At 32.9% G+C, this 25,932-nt stretch overlaps 1 protein-coding gene across 1 annotated transcript in view; it reads right to left on the bottom strand.

The window, feature by feature from the left end:
- The window catches only part of LOC108904147 (RNA-binding protein Musashi homolog 2), a 215,433-nt gene that overhangs the window by 78,772 nt on the left and 110,729 nt on the right, over positions 1-25,932 (bottom strand). Inside the window, exon 2 of the mRNA XM_018706576.2 lies at positions 17,281-17,344. Coding sequence (XP_018562092.1) covers positions 17,281-17,318 — 38 coding nt within the window. The 5' untranslated portion in view covers positions 17,319-17,344. The remainder of the gene's footprint in view (positions 1-17,280; positions 17,345-25,932) is intronic.

Genomic DNA, 25,932 nt, shown 5'->3' on the forward strand with positions numbered 1-25,932 from the left:
TAATATTGTTTTTTGCATTCTTTAATTACGAAACCTAAATTTTTCGAGCGAATAAAATTATGTTTTCAAAATGCCCTTTACATGAATGTTTAGTTTCAAATGTTACCCCTGAATCATTCATATAACGAGCGTGACACATTGGACGTAGGGAGTAGCTTATAGCGACCAACTTAACCTCATTTCTCAACGAGCTGTATAGCAGCTGTCAGTTTCAAAATCATTAATAACTATATAACTTTATTTTAAAGAATAATCGTGATAACAATAACAAACAATTAAAGGAGCTGCGGAAAGTGTCCCCCTCCTTGTTCCAAGCACTTTTCACACCTGTTCCTCAAAGAATTAAAGACATTTTCTAAGATGCTCGGGGTATTGTTAATTTCACGAATCTTGTCTATAAGTCGAGCCTGCAGATGGTTTAAATCAGGAATAGGCAGTTCAAAAATAGTGTTTTTAAGGTAAGGCCACAAAAAGAAATCACACGGCGTAATATCACATGACCTCGGTGGAAATTCATGTTCAGCATTGAGACTTATTAGTCGATTTTGGAAAACTTCCCTCAACATATTCATCGTCTCGCCTGCCGTATGTGCCCTTGCGCCATCTTGTTGAAAGTAAAAGTTTGTAATTTCGTTTTCTTCCAGCTGGTTAACAAAAGGAGCGATAATTTCTTCTCTATACCTTTGCGCAGTAAGAGTACCATTAAAAAAAATAGGTCCATAAATCCTCCTTCGATTGAGAGCACACCAAACTCCAATTTTTTGAGCGTGTAGAGGGCCCTCGACAAAAAAGTTATCTGGTTTTTCAGAAGACCACATTCTCATATTCTGTGAGTTTACGTAACCACTTAAATGAAACCAGGCTTCATCAGAAAAAAAGGTGATATTATGAAGTTCACCGTAGTTGTTTAAAAACCATTCACAAAATACAGCCCGTCGCGGAAAATCAACTTCATGAAGTTCTTGCTGACAAGTTAAACGATAGGAGAACAAACGCAAATCTTTTTTTAACACTGTGTGGCAGGTACCGACTGATACTCCCACCATTTGTGATAAAACACGTACAGAAGTTCTTGGCGCATTTTCCATTATTTGTTGGACATTTTCTTTTAATTCTTCAGTCCGCTTTTTAGGTCGGCCGCTTCCTTCTTTTCTTGTTACACTGCCCGTTTCACGAAAAACATTAACACAACGCTGAACTGCACTTTGAAAAATTTTGTACTCAACAACGCCGGGAAATTGATTTTGAAATTCTATGAAACATTCCTCAATAGAATACTTCCATATTCCATCAATCTTGCGTCCATTTCTAAAGTAGGACTCTATGATAAACACTTTTTGTTCTTGAGAAAACACCATTTTAAACGCTTTTTAAAACGAAAATATTCAAATTGATAGCGGCGATATAGCGCTTTGACAGATGACGTTTAAGTTCATTTGCTATACGCTACGCCCTACGTCCAAATTTTCAGAACCAACTTGACCACGTTTTTATTTGACCGCTCATTTTTTAAATTTGTTGAAAACTTGTAACAAATTACAGTCACTTGTAATAAATTACAGTTATTTGTAACAAATTACAGTCATTTTCAGTAACAAATTAGTTATTTTCAGTAACAAATTACAGTCATTTTCAGTAAGAATTTTTTTTATGTATTTTTACTTGTAACAAATTACAGTTATTTGTAACAAATTAGTTATTTTCAGTAACAAAATACTAATTTTCACTAAGAATTTTTTTATGTATTTTCCAGTCGTCTGGAAATAGAAGGCAATGACGAAATGACTTATTTAAAACATTTAAAAGAAAAATTTTATGCAAAAAATCGTAGCTTTTTTTAAAATTTAACGATTTATTAACGATGGGAAATTCAATTCACTACAAAATTTTTCCTATGAACTATACCGAAATTTTGCTTCGTTTTCGTGCTATATTTAAAAAACTGCAAAAGTGCATTTTCACCCCTATCTTCAATTTTAACCCTCTAATTTCATAGCACCCCGCGGTTTGAACGGTCACATATCAGTCAATTTTCATTCAAAAATACTTTACAACCTCTTGTTTTGAAGGAAATTGTATCTACTTTTTTTATGAAGCAATCTTTACTCAAAAAAACTATGGTCAAAAAAGTAAAAAAAAAATCAAAAAATCGATTTTTTTTGCTTTTTTTCAAATTGTTTATTAACGATTATTTGCATACAATTTTCCTTTTAAATTTTTTAAATAAGCCATTTCGATGGGAAATTCAATTCTCTAAATAATTTTTCCTATAAACTATACCGAAATTTTGCTTCGTTTTCGAGATACAATTAAAAAACTGAAAGGGCTGCATGTTTACCAATATCTCCAATTTCCACCCTCTAATTTAATAACACTCTGCGGTTTTTTCAGGTAAAATGGTCCTCGAAATGAACGATTCATGCAATAAAATTGCTTGAACGCCATAGTTCCTTTTAACCCTGTTTTTTTTATATATATAATCAACAGCCTAATACTACGATCTTATAGTTGATGGTTTTTAGAAGGAATATCGGTTGATTAACCTTTGCGGATACACTGACTTTCCAGAATCCTGGAAACTCCGGAACAGTTTGAACTTTAAGCCAAGTTAATTAATTTATACCGGCTAAGATCTAAATCAAGACTCCGACATTTTGGCGTACTAACTTCCAACAATGACCTGTTTGTTCCTGCCAGTTTACCAAACTAACTAATAACAGTGGTTACCCCCGAAGTTCCATTAGGATAATTTTCTTTGCAAAGACACGTAGGTACGACTCGAGATTGACGCAGAATATATAATTCGACTCTTTAAAGGACTTGGAGAGCCGGAAGACATCAAAACTTTTTTTTAGTAGCGAGCTGACTGTTTACATAGACATGTATTTTTTGTGAATGTCGAACATTACTTCTGTGCACGCCTACATCCTTCATAACCTTGTATAAAAGTTTGCAAAAGGTTATTCCCAAAACGGATCGAAACTGTGGCAAAAAATTACGAAGCCATGTTCCATTAGTATGTCAAGGCTAAATAAAGCACTTCTCGTAAATATTTCAGTGCTTTCTTTTCCCGGCAGGGAAAGGACGGTTTTTTCACTGTAATGTGATTTGCTACTTCCACCGTGATCTTTTTTTGGCGACATAGGTGGCTTACGTAAACGAATCATTCTATTATCTTATTCACAGTTTCTAAGTAAGTATAGCCAAACGAAATTGTTTTCAAAATAAATCGATAATCCACAAAAAACTACTAAATTTTTAATACAACAAAAATACATGTTTCTGTATCACATTACTTTAAATATTTGTATTTGAAAGCCATTTTTCTCATGGGCGTTATTCGCTACTCTCGCACGGATGCATAACAAATCAGCTGAGCCAAACCCCAAAACAAAAGTCCGGCCGTTTGTTTGTTAATCCCGTAAATTCCACTCGAATGTTACTATGCGAGCAGTATGGTAGTTCAGAGTTTTCCCAAAATTAGATAACAGATATACTAAAACTAAAAACCATAATATGTTTCTGAGACAGCAAACGCGGTGTGGTTTTACATTAAAAAAAAATATGTCTGTGATTATATAACAAAATAAAATCTAATACCTCATTATTCTTATCGAAACAATGGAACTAATTCCGTAATAGTAACCACAAAAACAAAGTTACAACCACATTACTAGAAATCGGAAACTTTATGGCGACTATCAAATGAATAAATACTAGTAGGTAATCTATATTATGCTAGTAAGGAGTAAAACGTTTTAGTAGGTACAGTTATTGAAGCTGAAAATCAGTTGTAACCTCCGAATTCTTTGAAACTGCATGGATTTGCATTAAAATTTAGAATAAGGCTCATCTTAGGCTCAAGTTCAAAAGTGACATAAACCCGATTGACGCGTTTTGTATTTTAGGGGTAAAAACTACCCCTAAGTAAAAAAAATTAAAAAATCAAGTTTCAAGCATTTTATTGATAAAAATCTTGTTCAAGCACAAATATTAAATAATATTCCATGTTTTCGAACATGTTTTATGATATATTTGATCTTTTCGACCCTTTATTTAACCCTTAAAAACTACCCCTATGCAAAAAATAATGATAAAAAATTACTTTTTAAAGATTTGGAATGATTAAATCGTGCAATTATTTAAAATAAAAGTTACCTTATAGCTAATAAAAGAATTTTTCCCTTTCAACCCCTAAAAACCACCCCTGTATTGACAAAAATGATAAAAAATTACTTTTTAAAAGCTTGGAATGCTTTAACGGTGCAATTATTTAAAATAAAAATTCCCTCATTGCTTATGAAAGAATTTGTATCTCATAACACTTTTCAACCCTTATAAATCACCCCTGTGCTAAAAAAATGATAAAAAATTACGTTTTAAATCTTGGAATGCTATAATTGTGCAATAATTTAAAATAAAAATTCCCTTATATTGTTTATGAAAGAATATTTTACTTTTGCCATTTTCAACTCTTATAAACTACCCTTTTACCAATATTAATGTAAAATATTTTTATTATAATCGATTTTTAAATATAATCAATCATAAAAAAAATTGCTACGCTGCATATAAATAATCACACTAAATTTTTTTACTTATTTTATTTGTATAATATAATATATAATATATAAAAATGAGAAAGCCTATTTTGCTCCGAAAAAATGTCATTGGTTTTTTTACCATAACTCGGTTAATTTTGAAGCTATAGTATCCTACAAAAAAGCATTTTAAAGATAATTTCAAGAGCTGTAAGATCGTTTGCATATAAAACCTTTTAAGTCCTTCGTTTTTTAAAGGGAAAGGATCGAAGGGCTCGAGACAGGTCGTTTTTTCACTAAAATGGATACTTCAAGCGGCGATATCTCCTTTATTTTTTATGCTATAGGAAAAAAAAAAGCAAAATATTTGTTGAAAAAAAGCTACATTTTTGTTGTATATCATTTTTTACGTATCTTTCATAGTTTCAGAGTTATTATATAAATAAGGCAATTTTTTTTAAATAATGAAAAATACGTTCTCAACTTTTACCGTACAGTATTAAATAAATACGCATTCTAAACCGGTCTAACTTCAGGATCGTATGAAAAACACTAAAACAAAACTAAGGGGTCTAAAGGGTCTACGATTAATTTTAATTCTGATGAAAATGGTACAACGTTTACTACTCATTTTTCCTTAAAAAATATGAGCAACCCATCTGTTTTTAGCGATAACTCCTTCAAGTTTGCTCTAATTAACTTTTATAAGTGCTCATTTTGAAGGTCTTTTTGAGTACTACAAAAAACTCCAGGAGCGTTATACCCGTAAAATTAATAATTTTTCCGTTATTTGACATTGAATACATCGATTCGAGTATTCTCCCCAAAACAAGTCCCCTTCCACTAACTATATTTCGCTTTGTATAGGACGTACAACACTTTTTCTTTGTTTATTTATAAGCTACATTTTTGTTTATTACACTTTTTTTTAATAAAATGCGTAGTTTTTGAGTTATTTGCGAAAAATACTTTGAAAAAGTGTTTTTTTTTTTCACTCAAAATTCCAAGTTTACAATCGTGAATAACTAAAAAACTATTGATTTCTAGAAAAAATTCTTCGAATATTTTTGCTCAAATTTCCACCCCCGAGAAGGGGTGTCAACCCCCAACAGGGTGGAAGCGTCAATCGGCTCTATGTCAATAATGTTCATCGACCTTTTCTCTAACTGTCTGCCAAATTTCAAGTCGATCGGTTCAGTTTCAAAGAATTTGGAGGTAAAAATCTTCAATGACTGTACTATTTTGTAGTAGCAGAAATAGGCTACATTTATGGTCAAGCCGTGTGCCGCTCCATGTTCGCGATACACAATGCTACTGATTGCTAAAAAAACATCTGCCGTACACTTGATCAAGCAAAGCGTGAAATTCACTTACACACGCACAAAAGATAATGAAATGCACGATTAACGTTCCTCAGCATAAAACCCAGATTGTTTACCGGCACGCCAGGCAGACAGGGCAGGCATTAGAGTATCGTATCGAATAAATTGATCGATGCGAAGCTTCAGATGAGGGACAGACATGTACATGTACAATCACGCGGATAGTAGGATTACTAAAATGTGAAATAGTTGATGCTTTGTCACTATTAGTAAAAATAGCATGCATCGAAAACTTCGACTATTTTAGATATGTGCCTGTGACTCATATAAATGTTTTTGTTTTTGAAATTGGTAATTACCGATCGCCGAAGACGATTAATCGCGAGGACAACTGTTAATTATTTTCTACAGACGCTTCCCCTATGAGTAAAAAATTATTATTTTTTGATAAATACTTACTATGTGCGATTTTTTTAAAGTTAATAGTTTGTGTTATATCATTTGACTAAGTATAACATGCGTGATATAGTGATGCGTTTTTTTTTAGTACTTATCTGCTATTTTCAGAATGCGATTTTTGGTTAGGCAAAAATAGTTTACTAAAAATAATCCTTAACTGATCCTGATCCCTCTATATACCCTGCTATTTAAAAAAAAAATCCTTCTAAACGTGCATCACATCAATAAATTCGGAACAGAAAAACCAAATCGACCTATTCTGAGACTTTACAAACAAATACATAATAACAGTTTTATGAATTTTATTCCAAACTTTTGAAGCAAACGGTACACAATTAAATATTACTCGTGCAGTATTAGTTAAAAACTGGCATACAAAATTAAATGCCCCGCAAGCCGGGCCTGGAATGTAACAAAACGGCCCGTCCCCCACTGAAAAATTATTTCAAAGTAAACTAAACATAGTTCATTTAGAAATTCCCGAGCACGATCGCGTAAACGGTTTTAATTTAATACAAACACAATTTAAATAAACAGTCAGACATATCAGCGAGCTCGCGTTATGCCAAACATCTAAATGTCGCTTCGGTATTCAGTTCTCCTCACTGGAGCAGAAAATAGGCGTATTTTTGCCGGCGTGAGGTCTCCTTTTTGCTTTTACGAATTCGAGAGCTGAAATTCCACCACTATCCGCCGGAGTTCAGGCTGGTTTGCATATTCGTGTGAGACGAATGGGGCGAAGTCTTTCGGGGATGCTTAATGATGGCAAAAACTCTCCCGAAGGAAATTTCGAGTTTTGAATGTTAAATGCAAGAAAAAATCGAGATAGGATAAATATTAACTTCGAACTGAAAATGCAAATTTTAATTGTTAATAATCATAGGGTGTTAAAAAACGTACTAAATAAAAGTATTTATACAGAGAATGCGCAGAATGACCGAAATGATTATAAAATTGTTTAATTCAAATTTTACCGTGACATATTTCAAAGCAACTACCTACTTTTTCTCTGTATACAATTTTAAAATATGTAACTAATATTTTTTAAAACGACCAGGTGCGGTCACAATAGTAGAATTTCTGTTTTAAAATAATTCGGGGCCTTGGGCAATAATTTATAATGCACCACGTTTTGTAAACAGATAATAAATCTAAAAGATAACTTATAAATATCTTTTACGGGACGCATGTACGTTAAAAAAATAATGTAAAGGTTCTTAAAATATAACATTTATTTTACGGAGTCGTGAAATATTTCCTCGCCTTCATTTTTCATTTCGATATCGCTTTGTGATAGAGTTAGCTGATACCTTTATTTATAAAATTCATAAAACGCCATACCACAGAATTTATAGATTTTTTTAAAGATAGTTAAATATAATCTTAAAATAGATGTTAATGTACATACAATTTGACAAAGTAAAATACGAAATAGTCCAGTCAATGACCATTTTTCCGTATAATATTTCACAAACATTTGGATTTACCCTCTACTTCAAAGTTGACCTTGTACCGGAGGTATTTTTTGCCCTGGGGGTGGATGCCACCCCTTCTCGGGGGTGGAAAATGTTTAATTGAAAATGAATGGATATATTGACTAATTTTAGCAACTTTTGTTCTATAAAGTTTCTTCTGAAAGTCAATACATTTCGACTTATTCGCGAGTGAAGGTGTAAATTTTTTAACCAAAAAAAAAACAACACTTTTTCAGACGGTTTTTCGCAAAAATAAGTATTTTATCAAAAAAATCATTCTTATAAAAATGTAACTTATAAAAAAACAAAAAGAATGATGTATTTATGGTGTCTGTAGACCCAAACAAGCGGAGTAATAGCTTCTTGAATGTTGATTCTTATTCGCCAAACGCCAAAATTGAAAGTTTGAACGTGAAATAACCAAAAACCAATGCAATTTTCAGGGAATACTCACAGAACCTTTTTTAAAGTGCTTGAAAAAATCTTTATTTTTATTTCAGTCCCTAGCATCAAAATTAAGCGAGTTATGAGGAAAATAAAGTTGGTCTGCATTTTTTCGGCGACAAGAAACGTGAAAATCACCTCTAATTACCACCCCAATTGAAAATAATCGTCACCACTTTACAATTTACTTTATTTATTTACTTGTAATATGCTCTAGAAGTTTGACCGGTTTAAAGTGGTTAGTTTTGAAAAAGTTGAGCTTGAAGTGAAAAGAGAATTTTTGTATTTTTGGAAAAAATTGTCTTTTCTTCAAAATAACTCAAAAACTATTAATGATACGCAAAATTTTGTAGAGTACAAATCTGAAGGTTTGCTTTTTTGATTTTTTTTTATCTGTACGATAAAAAATAAGTAAGATATGGTCGTTTAAAGTTTGTATATGTTCGTAAGTAGCAACTTGTTCAAGCCCTCTCAGCTCAAACCCTTACAAAAATAAGGGCTGAAAAAATTTAACTTATTTGATCTTATAGCCCTTGAAAAACCTACAAAATGGTTTTTTGATAGCATAAAAACTAAGCGAGTTATGGGTAAAAAACCAATCACATATTTTTGCAGATATCAGAACACGTATGTGATGAATACACATTATTTTTGATTTCAAACTTTAATCAGTACGGTTTTTTTAAGGTTTGATAAAATAAATATATTACATTTTAAATAATAAAAATATTGTATTATATTTTGAACTAAAAAAGAATTTGTAAATTGTTCGATTTTTTTTTATAAGGGTTGAAACTTATAAATAAATTATAAAAAATGAAAACAGTAAAGAAATCCTAATTTAATATCACTGTATGATTTAATTATTCCCAGTTGCTGAATAATATTTTTCAACATTATTTTTTAATGATTACTGTCATAGGGGGTAGTTTTTAGGGATTGACAATTTTCAATTAATCATAATTACTAATTTAAAGATGATTTGAACCTATTACACGCTCGAATCTACAATTCTATAGGTAATTATTTTCGAATAGGGGTAGTTTTGACCCCTAAAAAATAAAGAGCAACCCCCGGTACAGGTTCAACTTTGAAGTAGAGGGTAAGTATAACTTAAATCCAAATTTTGGTGCAAATCGGTGCTGTTTGGGAAAATTGTACAGTAACGACGTATTTTACATTCAATGACTGGACTATAAGTGTTGTGTTAAGAAGAGTACATATTTTTTTTTGTAAATTTATGAGGAAAGTGTGACTAACAATAAGAAATATTGTTTTATTGGTATTTCTTACAGGATGTTGAAATGTTGGAAAATTAGAATTATGTTTAATATAATATCAAATGGGACATATTCAGTAATGGTACACAAAAACGCAGTAAAATTTTATAGAAAAATTTTCAGGACACAATCCTGGGATATGCTGTGTTACTTAAAAATTAATATCAATTCAATGTTTAAAAAAAAATTAATCGCCTATTGATTGTCCCAAGTAAATAATTTACGAAAAATTATGACAATAGTTTATAACAAAAACGCGTCCTAGATCCAGCTAAACAGGACAGAAGGAAAAATGGAAGTACCAGAAAATTGTAAAAATCAAACTATTTATATAGCAGCAGATATTTAAAGAAAAATATGACAAAGGATATCCACGAGAAGACGAACCACTATGCTCTCTAGGGTTATATAATATATTGCAGGATATATATTTTTCAGCTGTTTCATTTTCAATGAGTTCAACATATCGAGAGTAATTCACTTACGCCTACAATCGATAATACACGAACCATTACTGTAAATATAAATATAATTATAATTCAATCAATTAACTTTTCCAAATTTCAGATATGTTTACAAATTATCGACTGGAGCCGAAGTACATCACTCTGTATATAACAATAATTACAAGGATTTATAAATTCACATCGTGAACCTCGTATGATCAGAAACACTGTCAGTATTTTTACAAAACCGATGAAAGGTTTATTAGCAACGTAAATATTAAAAAACGTTGACAGTAATGCTGAACATGTGAAGGATATTAAAATTACAATTTCCTGTTATTCTCTAGTGATATAATGGAGTTAGTCACAAAAATGTTAAACGAGTTAAGTAGAACTCTCCCAGCTATCCCTAAATAATGTGCAATCTAAACTATGACGTACAATACAGTACAGTAACAGTGTCTATCCCAATGGGCTGAAATAATTTACTCCTTTCTAACAAACTAATCCAATTGCAACTGCAAATTCTACAATGTGAGGATAATGTGAAGTCTCATAGGGCATGCTGACATATTTATTTAATGTTAATGTTAGTGTTTATTTTTACGTCGATAGGGTTCGGGTGGTGTACGTCAATTTTGAACATAGATATGCACAAAGCATTTGTGATATTTTACTAGTTGCGAGAGATTAAATATTTCGCGCGAGAATTAGCGTGAAAAATTACTTTTTTAATCCTTGTTTACCGTGACAAATGCCAGTTGAGCTCGCTGCAAGGCTGCTAAATAATAATTAACGCACAACATTAATACAATTTTTTTTTAAATAGAGTTTATGCGTCTTAAAATGAGGGGAATATTAAAGTAAACGTCTAGTACGAAACAACCACATCTTGTTATGTGAGGAAGCATTTCTATATTCAAAATTAGACGTAAAAATAGTCTGTAATCAAACCTAAAATTGGTCAATAAAAATCAACAAAGCGTACTGCGTTCCGCAGTAATTAATCCACAAATCAATTAACTTAGCAGAGATAAATTAAAAGCAGTTAAGGCTTGATTAAGTTCCCCTGATAAATTGTAGTCGAGCTCACCGCTGAGCTCCGCGACATAGTCGCGTGATTCCCACATCATACAGTGTGGATACAATTCAAATAGCTCCTTCTAGATGGTATAGACACAAGTTTTAATTTAGAAAGAACCAAAGAAATTCCAGAAGTGTCGTTTTAATATAAAACAAATTCTAAAATACAGTGTGAGATTATTTAATTTCAAACATTTGAACAATAATTATTTTGTAATAGGAGTTTTCCCAGTGCAATATTTTTTTTAGACAAAAACATAAATCAATTTCTGAAAAATTGTTTTCTAAGTACGGTCCGTAACTTCAGGACACAATTTCTTAGGACATTTAAAAGTTGCTATAAGCAATGTGGCAGGAAACGCTTAGATCTCGAGATACAGGGTGCTTAACTACGCCACTGGCGGCAGATAAAAATTGACTTTAATAAACACTAGAAGCTCTGTACCAACGTACAACTGCCAAATTTTAAGAATCTAACATTAAGGTGTTTCGCGAGGGGTAAACCGCTCCCTGAATTCTGTACAAAAACTTCTCTATACTTCGTCAAACTTCCTCGGATTTTCTCTAGACTGCGTCGTAATTCCTCCACATAAATGTTTAACATTCTCCGCATTTTTCTATAAAAGATAATACTGCGCATGCGTTTACCGTTCACGCATGCGCAGTTTGGTTCCAACTTCCCGACTTCCTCCAAACTTCCTCCAGACTTCCTCAACTTCCTTGGAATTCCTAAAAACTTCCCCGACATCCTTCGGAATTCCTTTCATTCGGAATTCCTTTCAACTTCCTTATAACTTCCTCTAACTTCTTCCCGACTTCCTGGGGACATGTACAAAAACTTCCTCAGCGGTTTACCCCTCGGTGTTTCGCATTGGATTAGCTATGTCCTGTCCTTTTGTTCGTGCAACTCTCTTGATTTCGACAATGCAATACTGTTTTCAACCACGAAAATTGAATAATTTCAAATATTTCGAATTTTCACCACCAAGAACGGCGGTGACAGCATTTTTAACATTAAGGCGATGTTTCACATTGTATTAGCTATGCCCTGTCCAAATTTCGTTCATGCAACTTTCTTGCTTTCGACAATGCAATACTGTTTTCAACCACGAAAATTGAATAATTTCAAATATTTCGAATTTTCACCACCAAGAACGGCGGTGACAGCATTTTTAACATTAAGGCGATGTTTCGCATTGTATTAGCTATGTCCTGTCCNGATAATACTGCGCATGCGTTTACCGTTCACGCATGCGCAGTTTGGTTCCAACTTCCCGACTTCCTCCAAACTTCCTCCAGACTTCCTCAACTTCCTTGGAATTCCTAAAAACTTCTACGACTTCCTTCGGAATTCCTTTCAACTTTCTTAACTTCCTTATAACTTCCTCTAACTTCTTCCCGACTTCCTGGGGACATGTACAAAAACTTCTTCAGCGGTTTACCCCTCGGTGTTTCGCATTGGATCAGCTATGTCCTGTCCAAATTTTGTTCGTGCAACTCTCTTGATTTCGACAATGCAATACTGTTTTCAACCACGAAAATTGAATAATTTCAAATATTTCGAATATTCACCACCAAGAACGGCGGTGACAGCATTTTTAACATTATGGCGATGTTTCGCATTGTATTAGCTATGTCCTGTCCAAATTGAATAATTTCAAATATGATTGTTCCAAATTTATTTCAAATATTAATATACTTTTTAAAATTTTCAACACCCTGTATCTCGGAATCTAAGCGTTTCCGTCCACACGTTCATAGGAACTTTTTTTCTTTAAATACCATAAGAAATTGTGTCCTTAAGTTACGGACCGTATCTATGAAACACCCTGTATATTTAAAGCAATACAGTGTACTTAATTAAATTTTAAAATTAATTTTAACTTGAAACAAAACTTACTGCAAGGAAACAATATCGGAGAGTTATTAAACATTCTGTTTGAAACACCTACGAGCAGTACCGAGTCGAGCAGCTTTTGCAAGTTAACTGTTTTGACAGCCGGTTGAGGCAATTCATTATTTACAACTTGCCGGCCTTTCGCGGGTATTAAAGGCACATCGTAGCCAACCGCGAGTGAAAAAATTAATTACACTTTGACTGAATAGCTGAAATTTAACTTCTACAATTAACTACACTGCAAGCAAAGAACGTCTGTTTTGTCTTTTATTTCTTTAATTGACAGATCAAAACTTTCTAAACATAGCAACAGGGCGTCCCTGTTTATTGGTGCAGGCCATCAATGCAGTAAGAAAAAACAAATAATCAATTTCAAACATGTTTTATTAAATCAACCTCAAAATTGTGCATATTTGGAGAAGATATCTTCCTCAAAATTGCTAGGAATTTGGATGTCAATTTTGCAAAAATTGTATTAGCAATTTTTTTAAATCTTGGTAAAACTCTCAGAAATGCATAAAATCTTACCCAGCAACTTATGAGGGTGCTAAACATGAACAGAAAATTTTTTTTTAAAACACATTTTCAGAAAGAAGAAAACATTTATTTATTTAGTGTATTATTCCTTGGCTATGTCCACTTCGTGACGTAACCGCGTCGTCCTCTCTCGTTTGTCTGCCATCACCGGAAATAAGGTTACTAAGTACCGCAAATTTATTTTCATAGGCAGCAGAACGATTAAAAGTGACATTTGGTAAAAAGAAATAAAAATATTTATATTTAATCAACTGATATGTGCATTTGGTCAACAGTAGCCTATTTTTATAATTTAACGCAGCAAATGACATATTATTATAAAAAAACTTAACCTGACCTAACCTAACCTAACTTTATGCAGAAAGATATAGATCTGGTAGTGACTGATTGTAATCTAGAGAAAGAGAGATCCAATTCGTAAAGTGAACGCAAAAGGGTCACGTGACTTAGATCATTTTTAAGTTTATTGCAATCAGGTCGGCATTGAACTTTCAAATAACGTATAAGAATCCAGAATCCTAGATCACGTGACTTAGAGCAGTTGTATTGAAACTATTCTCATATAGATTTGATTATAAAAAATATGGACAGATCTTTACAGAAGGTCATTTTGTTAGATTTCAAATAAAAGAGCCAATGCAATTAATTTAAAAAAAAATCGTAGATCATTAACAATGTTGAGGAGATTGTATCTAGTATCCAAATATGTGTATTTTTAAGATCTGAGCAAGACACATTTGACCTTCATTTGTTTTTTATTCACTGGGTTAACGGGACAAATCGGGGATCCCTGTATATTAATAATAATTGCTATGTGTAACGCGATTTTGTTCAGGAAATTTTAAACTTTGCTCGGAACTTGATAAGCGACACCGTAAAGAACCCAACCATTCATCAGAGCTCCTCAAAAAAGCGTACCTTGCAAAATTTTAAAGTTGGGAAATTATATGCCGCTTCCCGGCGACTTGTAGCGTATCTACTCGAAACTTCCGCGAAGTTTAAAAAATATGACGCAAGTTCGGCTATCGCGCCTAGTTTATTATATTCTAGTGACACCTCAAACACGTTTTTCTCAATACGCGGATCGGAGGGGAAACTTTTTAATTCGCCATCCCGTGTGCGGAACAGCGTTGCGACTGTCGACCAATTCTAGGTTTGAGGGGTCCCCACTTAAGCGAAATTCTCGTTAATTTCTTTTGTGATGGCGCCGACGAAAATATTATTTAATAACGAGACAATTCAGAAGAAAGGAATAAAGGTTGAAGAGTGGCGTAATTAGTTAATTTACCGGTAGAAATGGAAAGTGATGAAGTTGATTTCAACAGCACTTGAGATTAAATGGACGATTTCTCATACAGTATCTCTCGATATCAAAATCTAGAAAAAGATACGTTATAATAATAAAGAAATTATTTAATCAATTCAAAATTGCAGATTTATTGTGCTAAATTTTGGTTGTTTCAATAAGAACGGCATTCAGCTTAACGGAAGATTCCTAAGGTCGAAACAAGGCGATTGAAATCATTATCGGGGTGGGCCTAGAGGCTCTGATAACGAGTCCACCCCCACAGAGTGTAGCCCGAGAACAACAACTTATATCATTGGAATACAGAAATTAGAAGATTCCAATAAGTAACAAACATACAGGGTGATTCATTTAAATAAAAAACTAAAAGTTCGGTTTATATCTTCTAAATTCAACTATCAATTGTTTTTCATATACCTATTTCTGATATCGTAACAAAATTTCCTACAACTCTAACCTTTACCATTTTCTCCTAGATAGAGAGTACAAAAGATAATCACCCTGTACATAGGTCACGGCGTAACAACCATTGTACTTTAAGACGGTTGAGTTAAATGTGCTTTTTTATATTAAAAAAAAAAACTTATTTCAGTCAATATTCCATATATCAATTTTTGACCTAATAAATGAATCAATGAATTGCTCAATAAATTGCCACATTTCTGTATATTTGTGGTTACATACCATAAAAGGCTTATAAATTATACCAACATCAAACATGTGCATGTTCTATTCAAATATAGGGTCTTTATAAACTTGGAGATGATTGTACATTGCATTAATAATGATGAAACTTCCAAACGACATTTAAAATTAATAACAATGAAAACTTATTGAGAACGTCTGGAATTGTCTTTACATAAAAAGAGGTACAAAGGGATCGTCTGTTCTCTTCTTCTGTTTTTTGTAGTAAACAGGAAAATTGCTAATTGTACTTCAGTTTTGTTTAATTACCGGTCGCTCAATTCAAAATTTAAAAAATAAATTAAAAAACGAAGAGACTAAGAAGAAAATTGTTATTCACTTGTCACATCTGAAAAATTTTCCCTGCATATCTTTCCTGAAGTTCTAGTCTCTACATTAGTTTAAATAATTAGGTTTTATTTTCCGCAAAAAGTTTAATAATTAGTGAGTACATATACAGGACGTTTGTAAAATAGAAGACGACTTTTTTTTTGGTAAGTAGAATGCATTAACAATAATCAGAATCGTTAAAAATATAACAGTGCTTAATATTAATAATATTTAAAATTAGTCTAACCTCACAAAATTACTTGACTATTCTCGATAAAAAATATTTTTCAATATAAATTCAGGTTGAAAGATGTGAAGCAATTTGTTGTTCGCCAAACCGGTGGCATTGTACATAAATACAGAATTTAGACTTTAGACTTTTTCCTTTTATTCTGACATAAATAAGTCAATTAGAATAGTACTGTCTATAATTAAATTTGTTAAAACTTATTGGGAACCTCTGACATCGTGTCCTACATAAAACAGTGGAAATACTTGTTTCCGTTTTCTTGTCTTATTTTTTAGTAAAATTATTAGTGCATACATTTGTTTGAGTGAATTCGGATATTATTTCGGATTGTTACCTTAACTGTGTTTTCTTTTTGTGAGAGATAAGACGCCTGTTGCGCGTGTGTGTGTGGTGTAATGTACGAATAAATATACTAAAATGTTCCATCTTTAGATTAACAAGGAATTAATTGCATATTTTCATGTAATTACATCGATTTCTGTAAATACTTGTAGACGGCTAACAGTTGTCAGCGGCTCCAAAACTGTTTTCTGGTATCATCATGGCAAATAAAAATAACTATTTGCAAAGAAATACTGTAAATACTTGTAAGCGGTTAACAGTTGTCAGCTTTCCAAAACTGTTTTCTGGTACCACAGTGATAAATCAAAATCACTATTTGTAAAAACATGTTTGGCCTTTTTCGATTTATTCACTCTTCAAATATTCTCTCCAAGATTCTAAACACCCTATATTTAAAATAAAATATCAAATGTCAAAATTAACTAATATTAAGAAATATTCAAAATATTAATTAAAAATTATCAAAATTGGCCAATAAATCAGAACCAATTCTACTGTATCCAATTTTGTGAGCAATTCCTATAAGGTAGCTAATGTCTTGGATCCAAAATTGATAAATATGAAACGTATTTTACTTAAAACAGTTTGCAAGTATTACCAAATTTCTGAAACTCCTTTTAAATTTTGCTATCCTGCAAATTGAAATGGAAATTTGACCGAGACACGATTGATTCAATGACCCCATTTTGACCTTGGTAATCCCACACTAAGCTACGTCCCATCCTGTACGTTTGGGGTCAGCTTCCAAACGCCACAACCCGCTATCACTCATAAACCGACTCAAAAAAGCATTTAAACTGTTTCGCTCAAGTGGGACGCCCCATTGAAAGTTGGAAGAGGGAATGCAAATTGTTCTGTTGGGCAAAATTGCTACTAATACTCACCAATCCAGCTTAACGTTAGGATAAACAGTGACAGCCATGTAAACGTTGGAATTCCCAATCGATCCTGAAACCAAGCAATACGTCTACATCAATCAGCTGAAAGTTCATGGGGGACCGGCTTCAGCAGGGGAGGGGGAGCGGGGTAGGACGGTGGCGACGTGACGTCGCTCGACGGAAAGGGATGAGGAACAATGGATAATATTCAGATGTCAAGGGGCTCTGCGATTATATTTCGAGAAGGATCGGCGAAGGACGGGGGGATGCAAAGATGAAAACTGAAGCCGGCGAATTGAAAAAGATGATATCTTTGGTACTTTTTAAAACAATAACCTTTCTTTCCTACACTGTAAATAATTAGTAATGTCGTATAGTGTCTAGATTATGGACGTGTGCAAGGTGACTATAAACAGTGTTATTCTGGTGAAAATTGTGATTAATGTTCCGCACAACGCGTAACAAAGAAAACTTTTTACAGTAGCTAGTAGATACCTCTGTTTGTAAATCTAGTGACCCTGTTTCCCCTACTGAGAAGTTATTCAAATGGAGTATAGTGCTCAGTTGCATTTAAAGTTCATTTAGTTGTTATTTAAGTATACTTTTTAAAATGACTTAAAAATCGCAAGAAATAAAGCAATATTCCCTATTTCCCCAATTCCAAAAAAAAATCTGTAGATCTGGCATCACTCTTTCTAGGACTGCCCTCTGTTAACGGATGGTATTAACATATCGGAATACGAAGTCGGAATTGCATATGTAGTGACATCTATTAAGGAAAAGCCAAACGACGAAAACAATGATGACCACCGGTCGCTGAATTACAAGTGGAAGTGGATCTTATTTGTGGAAGGGCGAAATGGGCGGTGACTATTAGACGCCTTCATTATAGCCATACTTCTCTACCGCAAGGATTTCTATGACTTACTTTATCGCTCTCACGTAACGGCCGATGAACCATGGGGACTTTCCGACCCTGTATATTGAATCACTATTAAAATTCCTTCATAGGTAAAATTAGGATACCCTTATACACTATTTTTGTTATTGTTGAATATCACAAAGAGCTTCTTATATTCTATGAAATATGTCCATATCTTTTTCATAATTAGTACAAATTTTTTATGTGCGACGAATGAGAAAAATAAATTTAATTAAAAATTTACAGAGTTCTAAAATTAAATGGAAGGAAACTTCTACATATATTAAAAATAAAGTACGTAAATATTGATTAAAAAAATAACCATCCACAAACAAGCAATAAAACCCAGCAATTATTCAAGGTAATTGATTCAATTTGGAAGTTAAACATTTATTTAAGCCCCAATTTCGAGATACCTCCTCCTTTTTTTTCTGTAAGAGTTGACAAAAAACATCATTACCATTTAGATTACTTTCAAAGCGGCAATATATTCGTTTCATTGCACGGCTCTCTAGATACAGCTAATAGTTTTTCTGGGTTATGGCAGCAGGGCAGGGTTTTCAATTAATGAGAGTGCAGTTGAACAAATTTTCTGACAATGCATTCGCATACTGAAACCTGCACAGCTGCAAACATAATTCGTGAGAATTAAATTAAATTGGCAATCGGGAGACTTTGTTAAAGGATAATACAAGGAAATAGATGAATGGAAAGCTTACTTTGATGGTACCCACATTATTTAAAGTTTTCGCAAAGAAACTATAAATTTACATGATGGTTTGAAGAACTATTATGACTTTAAAACTCCTGTATTCAGTAGATGTCAATAAAAACTCTTGTCACCATTTTCTCTGGAATAGAGACATTTGGCGCCAATATCTTTGGTTGGATATACGACCTTGGATGGAACGGTGTCGAGAGGGATTATCGCTCTTTACCCAAGAGACATTTGATTTCTGGTAAACCTGCTCAATTCTACACTATAACTTTTACTATCAGTACTATCACAGGGACGGCATTGTAGCATCAAAAATTCTTCGATCATAGGAACCTGGAAGTATGCTTTGGCACCACAACGCCATCTATGGGCTTGTGTTACCAGTTACATAGCAAAATTGAAGCTACTTGGCAAGTCTATCAAATCATGTTTACAAAACTAAAATATCTCTTTCCGTTACAGAGAAAATGGCGATTGGGATTGAGATACTCATGATGGTAAAAATATTTTGTTTTGATAAGCTCTTCGCTGCTGATTAATGTTAATTGTGCCGTATATTTAAATTTAAATTATTTTTCGTTTTAAGTAACATCCTAATGGGATTAATGTTTTTACCTGTTTTTTAAACAAATTAACATATTTCGGCAGGGCAAAAATAAAATTCAATTACAAAAACGCTCTGATACGCCTACTTGTCGAGGTGGATGATGATGAAAGCTTATATTATTCATAATTAAAAAGGAAATACTAAAGAGGGTAACATATTTTACTTGGAGTGGGATTTGGAAACTTTTTTTTTATATGGTGATGAATCGGCATGTTTTTATATCTGTTAAGCCACGGGAAAATATAAGGCAATTTGCGTAGAATAAAATTTACGTTTTAATTTACATTTTGTTTAAAACTCGAATAGCTGAAAAAGAATATGTACGGGATGGTTAAAATTTCACCAATTTTTGGTTTAGGAAACAGTCTAAATAGCAAATACTAACATTCCAATCATTGTACCGTGTTGTGGGTGTCAAAACTGTAATAAATTTTTCATTCATTGAATCCCTTATCTCATTAGTCTCATTATTAGCTCTAATATTAAGATAAGCATATACATATTTGTAGTAGTCTTCACATGTCCATAGTATTATAATCAAATATTTGTTTTCATATGAAATTGAAATGTTCCATTGCTTGAAAGATAACTATAATATTGATTTAAAGAAGTAGAGCTCAAATATAGAACTGTCATTGTAAATATGATAGTAGTTCTCTCCGTGCGTCATAGAACCATAGAAATTCATACAAACTACATACTTTTTAACTTGAAAGTTACTTTTAAATTTACTACTGTTTATACTATACTACTTTAAAGAAAAAATGGAAACTTAGGTTATCAATAATACAACAATACAACACTTTGAATTTAAAACTAAATTGATACAAAAATAGAGCGAATTTTACTCAAACCACACTCAATAGTGTATCAATTCCTGTCCAAAACGAATTGTGAAATTTTTACTCTACAGACTTTTACAAATTCGCATTTCGCTGTAGGGATTTCGGAAACCGTAAGAGATACGAACTAGCTTAAATAAGGACCAAGTTGCGCAATCAGGGGACCAACATTATGCTTCTAAAAAATCAAAGCTAACATGATTAGTTTTTCAAATATTTGAAATTTCAGTAGTTAGTGAAATGATTTGCAAGTTACATCAAATGCAATGAAATTATTTGAGTAGGATCTTGCACATAGTCAAAAGTATTATTGTATATAATACTAATAAATCTTGAAAAATGAAAAAAGTATAATAATTTGGTTTCTGGTCGCTTTGATGTTAATGCTATAGTAAACGTTTGTTATAAGTATTCTACATGACACAGGTATTTCAATACATATAATTTGAAGAAGAAGTAAAATATTGTTTCCTCTCTGTTCAATGTACACAAACATTTGTTAGTTGTAGCCAAATGAGTACGTAATAACTGGCATTGTAAGATCTAACATTTTCTGAAATAAATAGTCATCCCATTATCCATACCTCTCAGAATGAAGCGTCATCGTCTACGAGGGTTCGTCTAAAAAAGGAGAATTCTTCTGTTCGTCGAATCACCTAGATTGTAACAAGATCTTGAGTACGGTAATTGGCACTCGATGATCTCGATTTCGAGCGCATGCCGATCGTGCTCTTGACCCACTGGAGACAAATCGTCAAGTAGTAGAAGTTAAAGTGAATAAGTATACTTTAGTTTTTGAGCTATACCGATACGTTTTACGAGATTTTTTCAGCGGAAATTATCAATTCTTTGTCAAGGCCTATTTCAATGGCAGGCGATTATCAATTGTTTTCCCAAATGGAAGCTACCCAATCTATATAGGGTGTCCTCCATGCGCTAAACTTTACCACGTGATGAAACTCCTCCAAATAACAAATAAAGCTTCAATAAACATGTTTTGGAAAACGCTTCGTTTTCGACATACAAGGAGCTCAAATTTGAAATGTCTCTGATGATGTTTTATGAAGACAGATGAAACTTAGGCTGAGTAATTTCGGCAGTTTCACAATCTGTCAGCAGACATATTAAAGCAGGCATTCGGGCTGCAAGCACCAAAAAAATTTCACTGGACTTCGAACACCAACCCGTCCAGCCTTGGCTACGGCTTGCATTAACCCGAGTTATTTCAACTACCAGAAATTTATCGCAGTACCGAACACTTAACGTTGCCCAAACCATTCGTAAAAACAAAGAAGACAAAGCAAATTAAACGTAAATCCTACGGACCGGGCCAACGCCGCCATTAACCAATGCCCGTACCTTTGTTTGTATAGTGCACAAAACTCGGTAACCTTTCAACTTCTTGGTCTGCAATAAACGAATGGGTGCAGAAAATTTAGTACTAGAAACGATTAAACGTTCTAATTGTTTGTGCTGATTTATTTGAATATGGCAAAAATAAAATCCCTATCGAGAAACGTTCGCAAATGTAAACAGAAATTGGAACAAAATAAAAAATATATACTTGAGGATCCCTAGATTCCTATGCATGTACCGCATGAATATTATTTGCCTCTAGTTTAGCAGTTCTTAGACGAATAAGTTGTTTGTGTATGAGTTCATACTTGCCTTTCTGCTCATAAATTATGTCTGTGGCATTGCTGATGACCTCAATGTATCTCTGCAGATAGAAATCTGAGTAATGTTCGGACTCCTTGAGAGTCAGGGAAAAAAACCAATGAGGCCTATGCACTGTCTTCCAATGCAAATCTTCAAATAATATAATCTAATTAACCTGTTTTTTTCCCAGCCCTGCTTTCAAAAAAAGTGTGATTTTCATGCGTTATAAACACAGCCTTGTCCCTTTCAAGAATATTTCGCATACATTGCTGATCTTGTAAGGTACATAATTCAACAGCCATTCACAGTAGAAGCTCTTGAAGATTTTGTAAAATTCACTTCTTGGTTTGGTAGTTACAATTTTCCGTACAGCACCGTGTGCAAATATTGTCACAACATTCTTGAGAAGTAAAAGTTGTCATTGTTACATTTTTGCATTCGTAATTCCTAGTCGCGTTATTGAATTAAACCAACTATAAAACCAATGGAATGTTAAGAGAACACATGGTTCTATGATCCATCTCAGTCTATCAACTAACTACTGAATAGTGCTTCAAAGATTTAATGCTGGGAACATAAAAAACAGAATTAATATTCTGAAAAAAGACCACCTAGAAAGAACACGATCTATCTCAAGTTTTAATAAATCTACAAAACAGCATCACTGTTGATAACACTAAGTAGAAATTTTGTTTTGGACCCACCAAATCTTCACATGGACATGTACTCAAATGTACTGCACTGGCATTTGAAGACAGTTTTTCAAAAGCATTTGCAATAAATAATTAAGAGTGTGTTGCAAAGAAAATGGAAGCGACGAAATCTTTAATTAAAAACAACATTTTAAATCACAAAATATATGATTATATGAAAATAATATCAATTTTGCTACAATAAAAGTAATATATTTTTGTGCATGATTACAATAATTGTGACAGTTTTTTTGTACAAAAAGAGAACCACAGTGATATTAGTCCAATTAAATTAGATTCTTACGTGCCATTTAGTTCAGTAATCAAAGACACGTAATAACTAAGAAAAATTCCGTAGAATTGAATGAACTACTTTATCCCAGATGAATGTTAGGGCTTCATTTTCAAAATGGCGTCCTAGTCCAGTCGGTATCTGTTTCTGAATGGATATAGTATTATATAGTAACGCTAATTTTTGTTGGAAATTGTTCTAAATATTATGTAAAATGATAATTGCGATATGCATCCGCTGTAAAAGTTGTGCGTAATTGTTAGCGTAAGAAAATGTAAAAAGAAATTTAAAAAGGCGCATTTTTCTCCCTTCTTTCATGTATTAACTCGGGGAAAGTTTACTACTTATGGAAAGTAGAACAATAGAATAGCATTTTCTTGCATTATAAAGTCATATTTACCTTTATATCACGATTATGCTCGTGCAGCAATTGAAATCTCAAGAAGTAACGATCACAAACTACTGTCAAGGTCGTTTTACAGGAAAATAATAGCGACTAGATTCGTGATATGTTGTAGAAGCTGACAAAAAATTGATTGAAATTGCGCTAGTGAATTATGCTGCTCCGCTCGCATAGTCCCCCCACTCCTTACTCTTTTTAAATGGGGATTGATAGTTGAGACTTCAAAGGGTATGTATAAAAATTGGGAGCTCAAAATAATCGTTGGTTTTAGCGTGAGAAAGAATTGAAGAATAAGTATAATTCTGTATATTCTTAATTAACAATTGAATTGTGCGAAATCTACCAGGCCGATTTCGATGAAAAAATTTCTGCAATACTACCATATCATGAAGTACTCAGAACCATACTTTTTATATGGCTGCTCTAAAGTCAAGATCCGAAATAAATTCATGAAAAAAACATCTTTTTTCACGATTTTTTTTTCGGTCTATACTATATTGCAGCAACAATAATGCACATTATATCGCACAAGTCCGATATTGACGCGCAAAATAAATGTGATCAAATTATGAATTCTTTATGTGATTGGTTCATTGAAAGTCACTTATATTTAAATACTGATAAAACACAAATTATGCGTTTTCATACTCGACAAAAAATGTGTGAGCCTCTGTGCATAAAAATTGGTAATTTTTCAATTAAGACTAGCTCATGTTGGCTATTTGACGCTTTAGCGATGACCTTGCGGACTATGAAGGTTTGGTCAGCAGTTTTGGTTCCTGCGGGCTCGTCGATAAGTTTGTTATACATATCTTTGTTTATAAAAAATAAAATCTCAGACTGGTAACTTTGATTTAAGTTGCACTGGGATTCATTCATTCATTGACTCTGTTAAGTATAACACAGAAATAAAATTGTACCAAGCTTTTTTTTTAATTTAAATCTTTTATTTCATTTTTATATTATAACAACCCCTTCAGGGTTGTTTACACGTCAGAAGTGGGATTACCTCCTACACCTAAGTCAGTTTTTATTCTTTTTTGTGGCAATTATGAGCAAACGTCCGCAAAAACAGCGACGATTACAGAAAGGGACTTGTGATGTGGCTTCTGAAAGTGCAGTGGTGCTGAGTGAAGGGTCTGAACGAAATGAGTCGTATCCAACAAATGAGCGGGAGACTGGTACCCCTCAAGATTCAGATATACAAGGTATGTTAGAAGATGCTAGGGCAGAAATAGCAGCACTCCGTAGTCAACTTGTAAGTACTCAACCTGATAAAATAGTAGCTAGTGAGACAGAAGGTTCAGTAAATGATCCGAGTGGACCTAAAACCATGAATTGGGCAATATTTAAAGATGATCGCTTAATTCCTGAATTTAATCCTGGGGATTTATCTCAAAATGTTGAGGATTGGTTGCGCAAAGTGAATGATTGTGCACAGATGTATCATTGGGATGAAGTTAGTAAAATTTATATAGCATTGGGTAAATTACGGGGAACAGCTCGAATTTGGTATGATGGGTTAAAATCTACGCAGTTTTCATGGAGTCAATGGGAAACTGCCATAAAGGAAATGTTTCCTAGTAAAATTACATTTGGGAAAATGTTTTATGATGCAGCGACCTATCAGGTTAGTCACGGTCAAGATTTGAATGATTATTGNTAAACTAAACTAAACTAAACTAAACTAAACATAAAAATTTCGCAGCACTTTTATTTTGAAGTGAAACTTTTTTCCTTTGAATATTTTCTCTAATTCTTCGAGTTATACATGAAAGAAGGGAGAAAAATGCGTCTTGAACTCTCTTAAAGTTTGAATGAAGTTTTTCAATAATTTTGTAAGGTGCCTTCTGAGACACCACTGTTTTTTTAATTTTGTATTTTTTTCGTATTAAACATCTTAAAATACTGTTGTTGTCGAGAAAAAAAAATAGAAATGGCCCTTTTTATAAAAAATAAAACATGAATTCGTTTATTATTATTTTTCTCGTAAACGGTTCATTTTATCGACAATAAACAAGAGTACCATTTTTTTAGTCTAAGGTTGAAACTAGATGTATTATTTTAAAGTCTTTATCATACAGGGTGTTAAAAATTTAGGCATTAAGTTGTAAGGCTTAGCCCGCCCCTGGTAAAATAACAAAGCTAACAAGCACACTATTTTAAGAGGTCCTTACTAGTGTAAGTACTTTAAAAGTTATTCAAGAAAAACCGATTTCCAGCGGCGTCTTTTAGGGACACATATTTCCGTAGGAAGGGCCTGTACGAAAAAATTTTATAAAAACATTTTATTTTTTCATGTTCTATCTGCACCAGAGAGATTTCCCATATTTTCCCGTATATTGTTTGTTTCAGACATTTTCTGCGTGTAGTTTGAGATATAAAAGTAACTTCTAATCCTAATATCTCCGTATAATTGTCAATTCCAGCCCAATTCTTATCATTGGAATGAACAGAGATAATATTTATATCATTTGAAAGACATAAGGCATTTTGTTTTCATCTAGAAAATTTCATCCAAAC

The sequence above is a fragment of the Anoplophora glabripennis genome, unplaced genomic scaffold (genome assembly GCF_000390285.2).
Source record: "Anoplophora glabripennis isolate ALB-LARVAE unplaced genomic scaffold, Agla_2.0 scaffold151, whole genome shotgun sequence".
Taxonomy (NCBI): Eukaryota; Metazoa; Arthropoda; class Insecta; order Coleoptera; family Cerambycidae; genus Anoplophora; species Anoplophora glabripennis.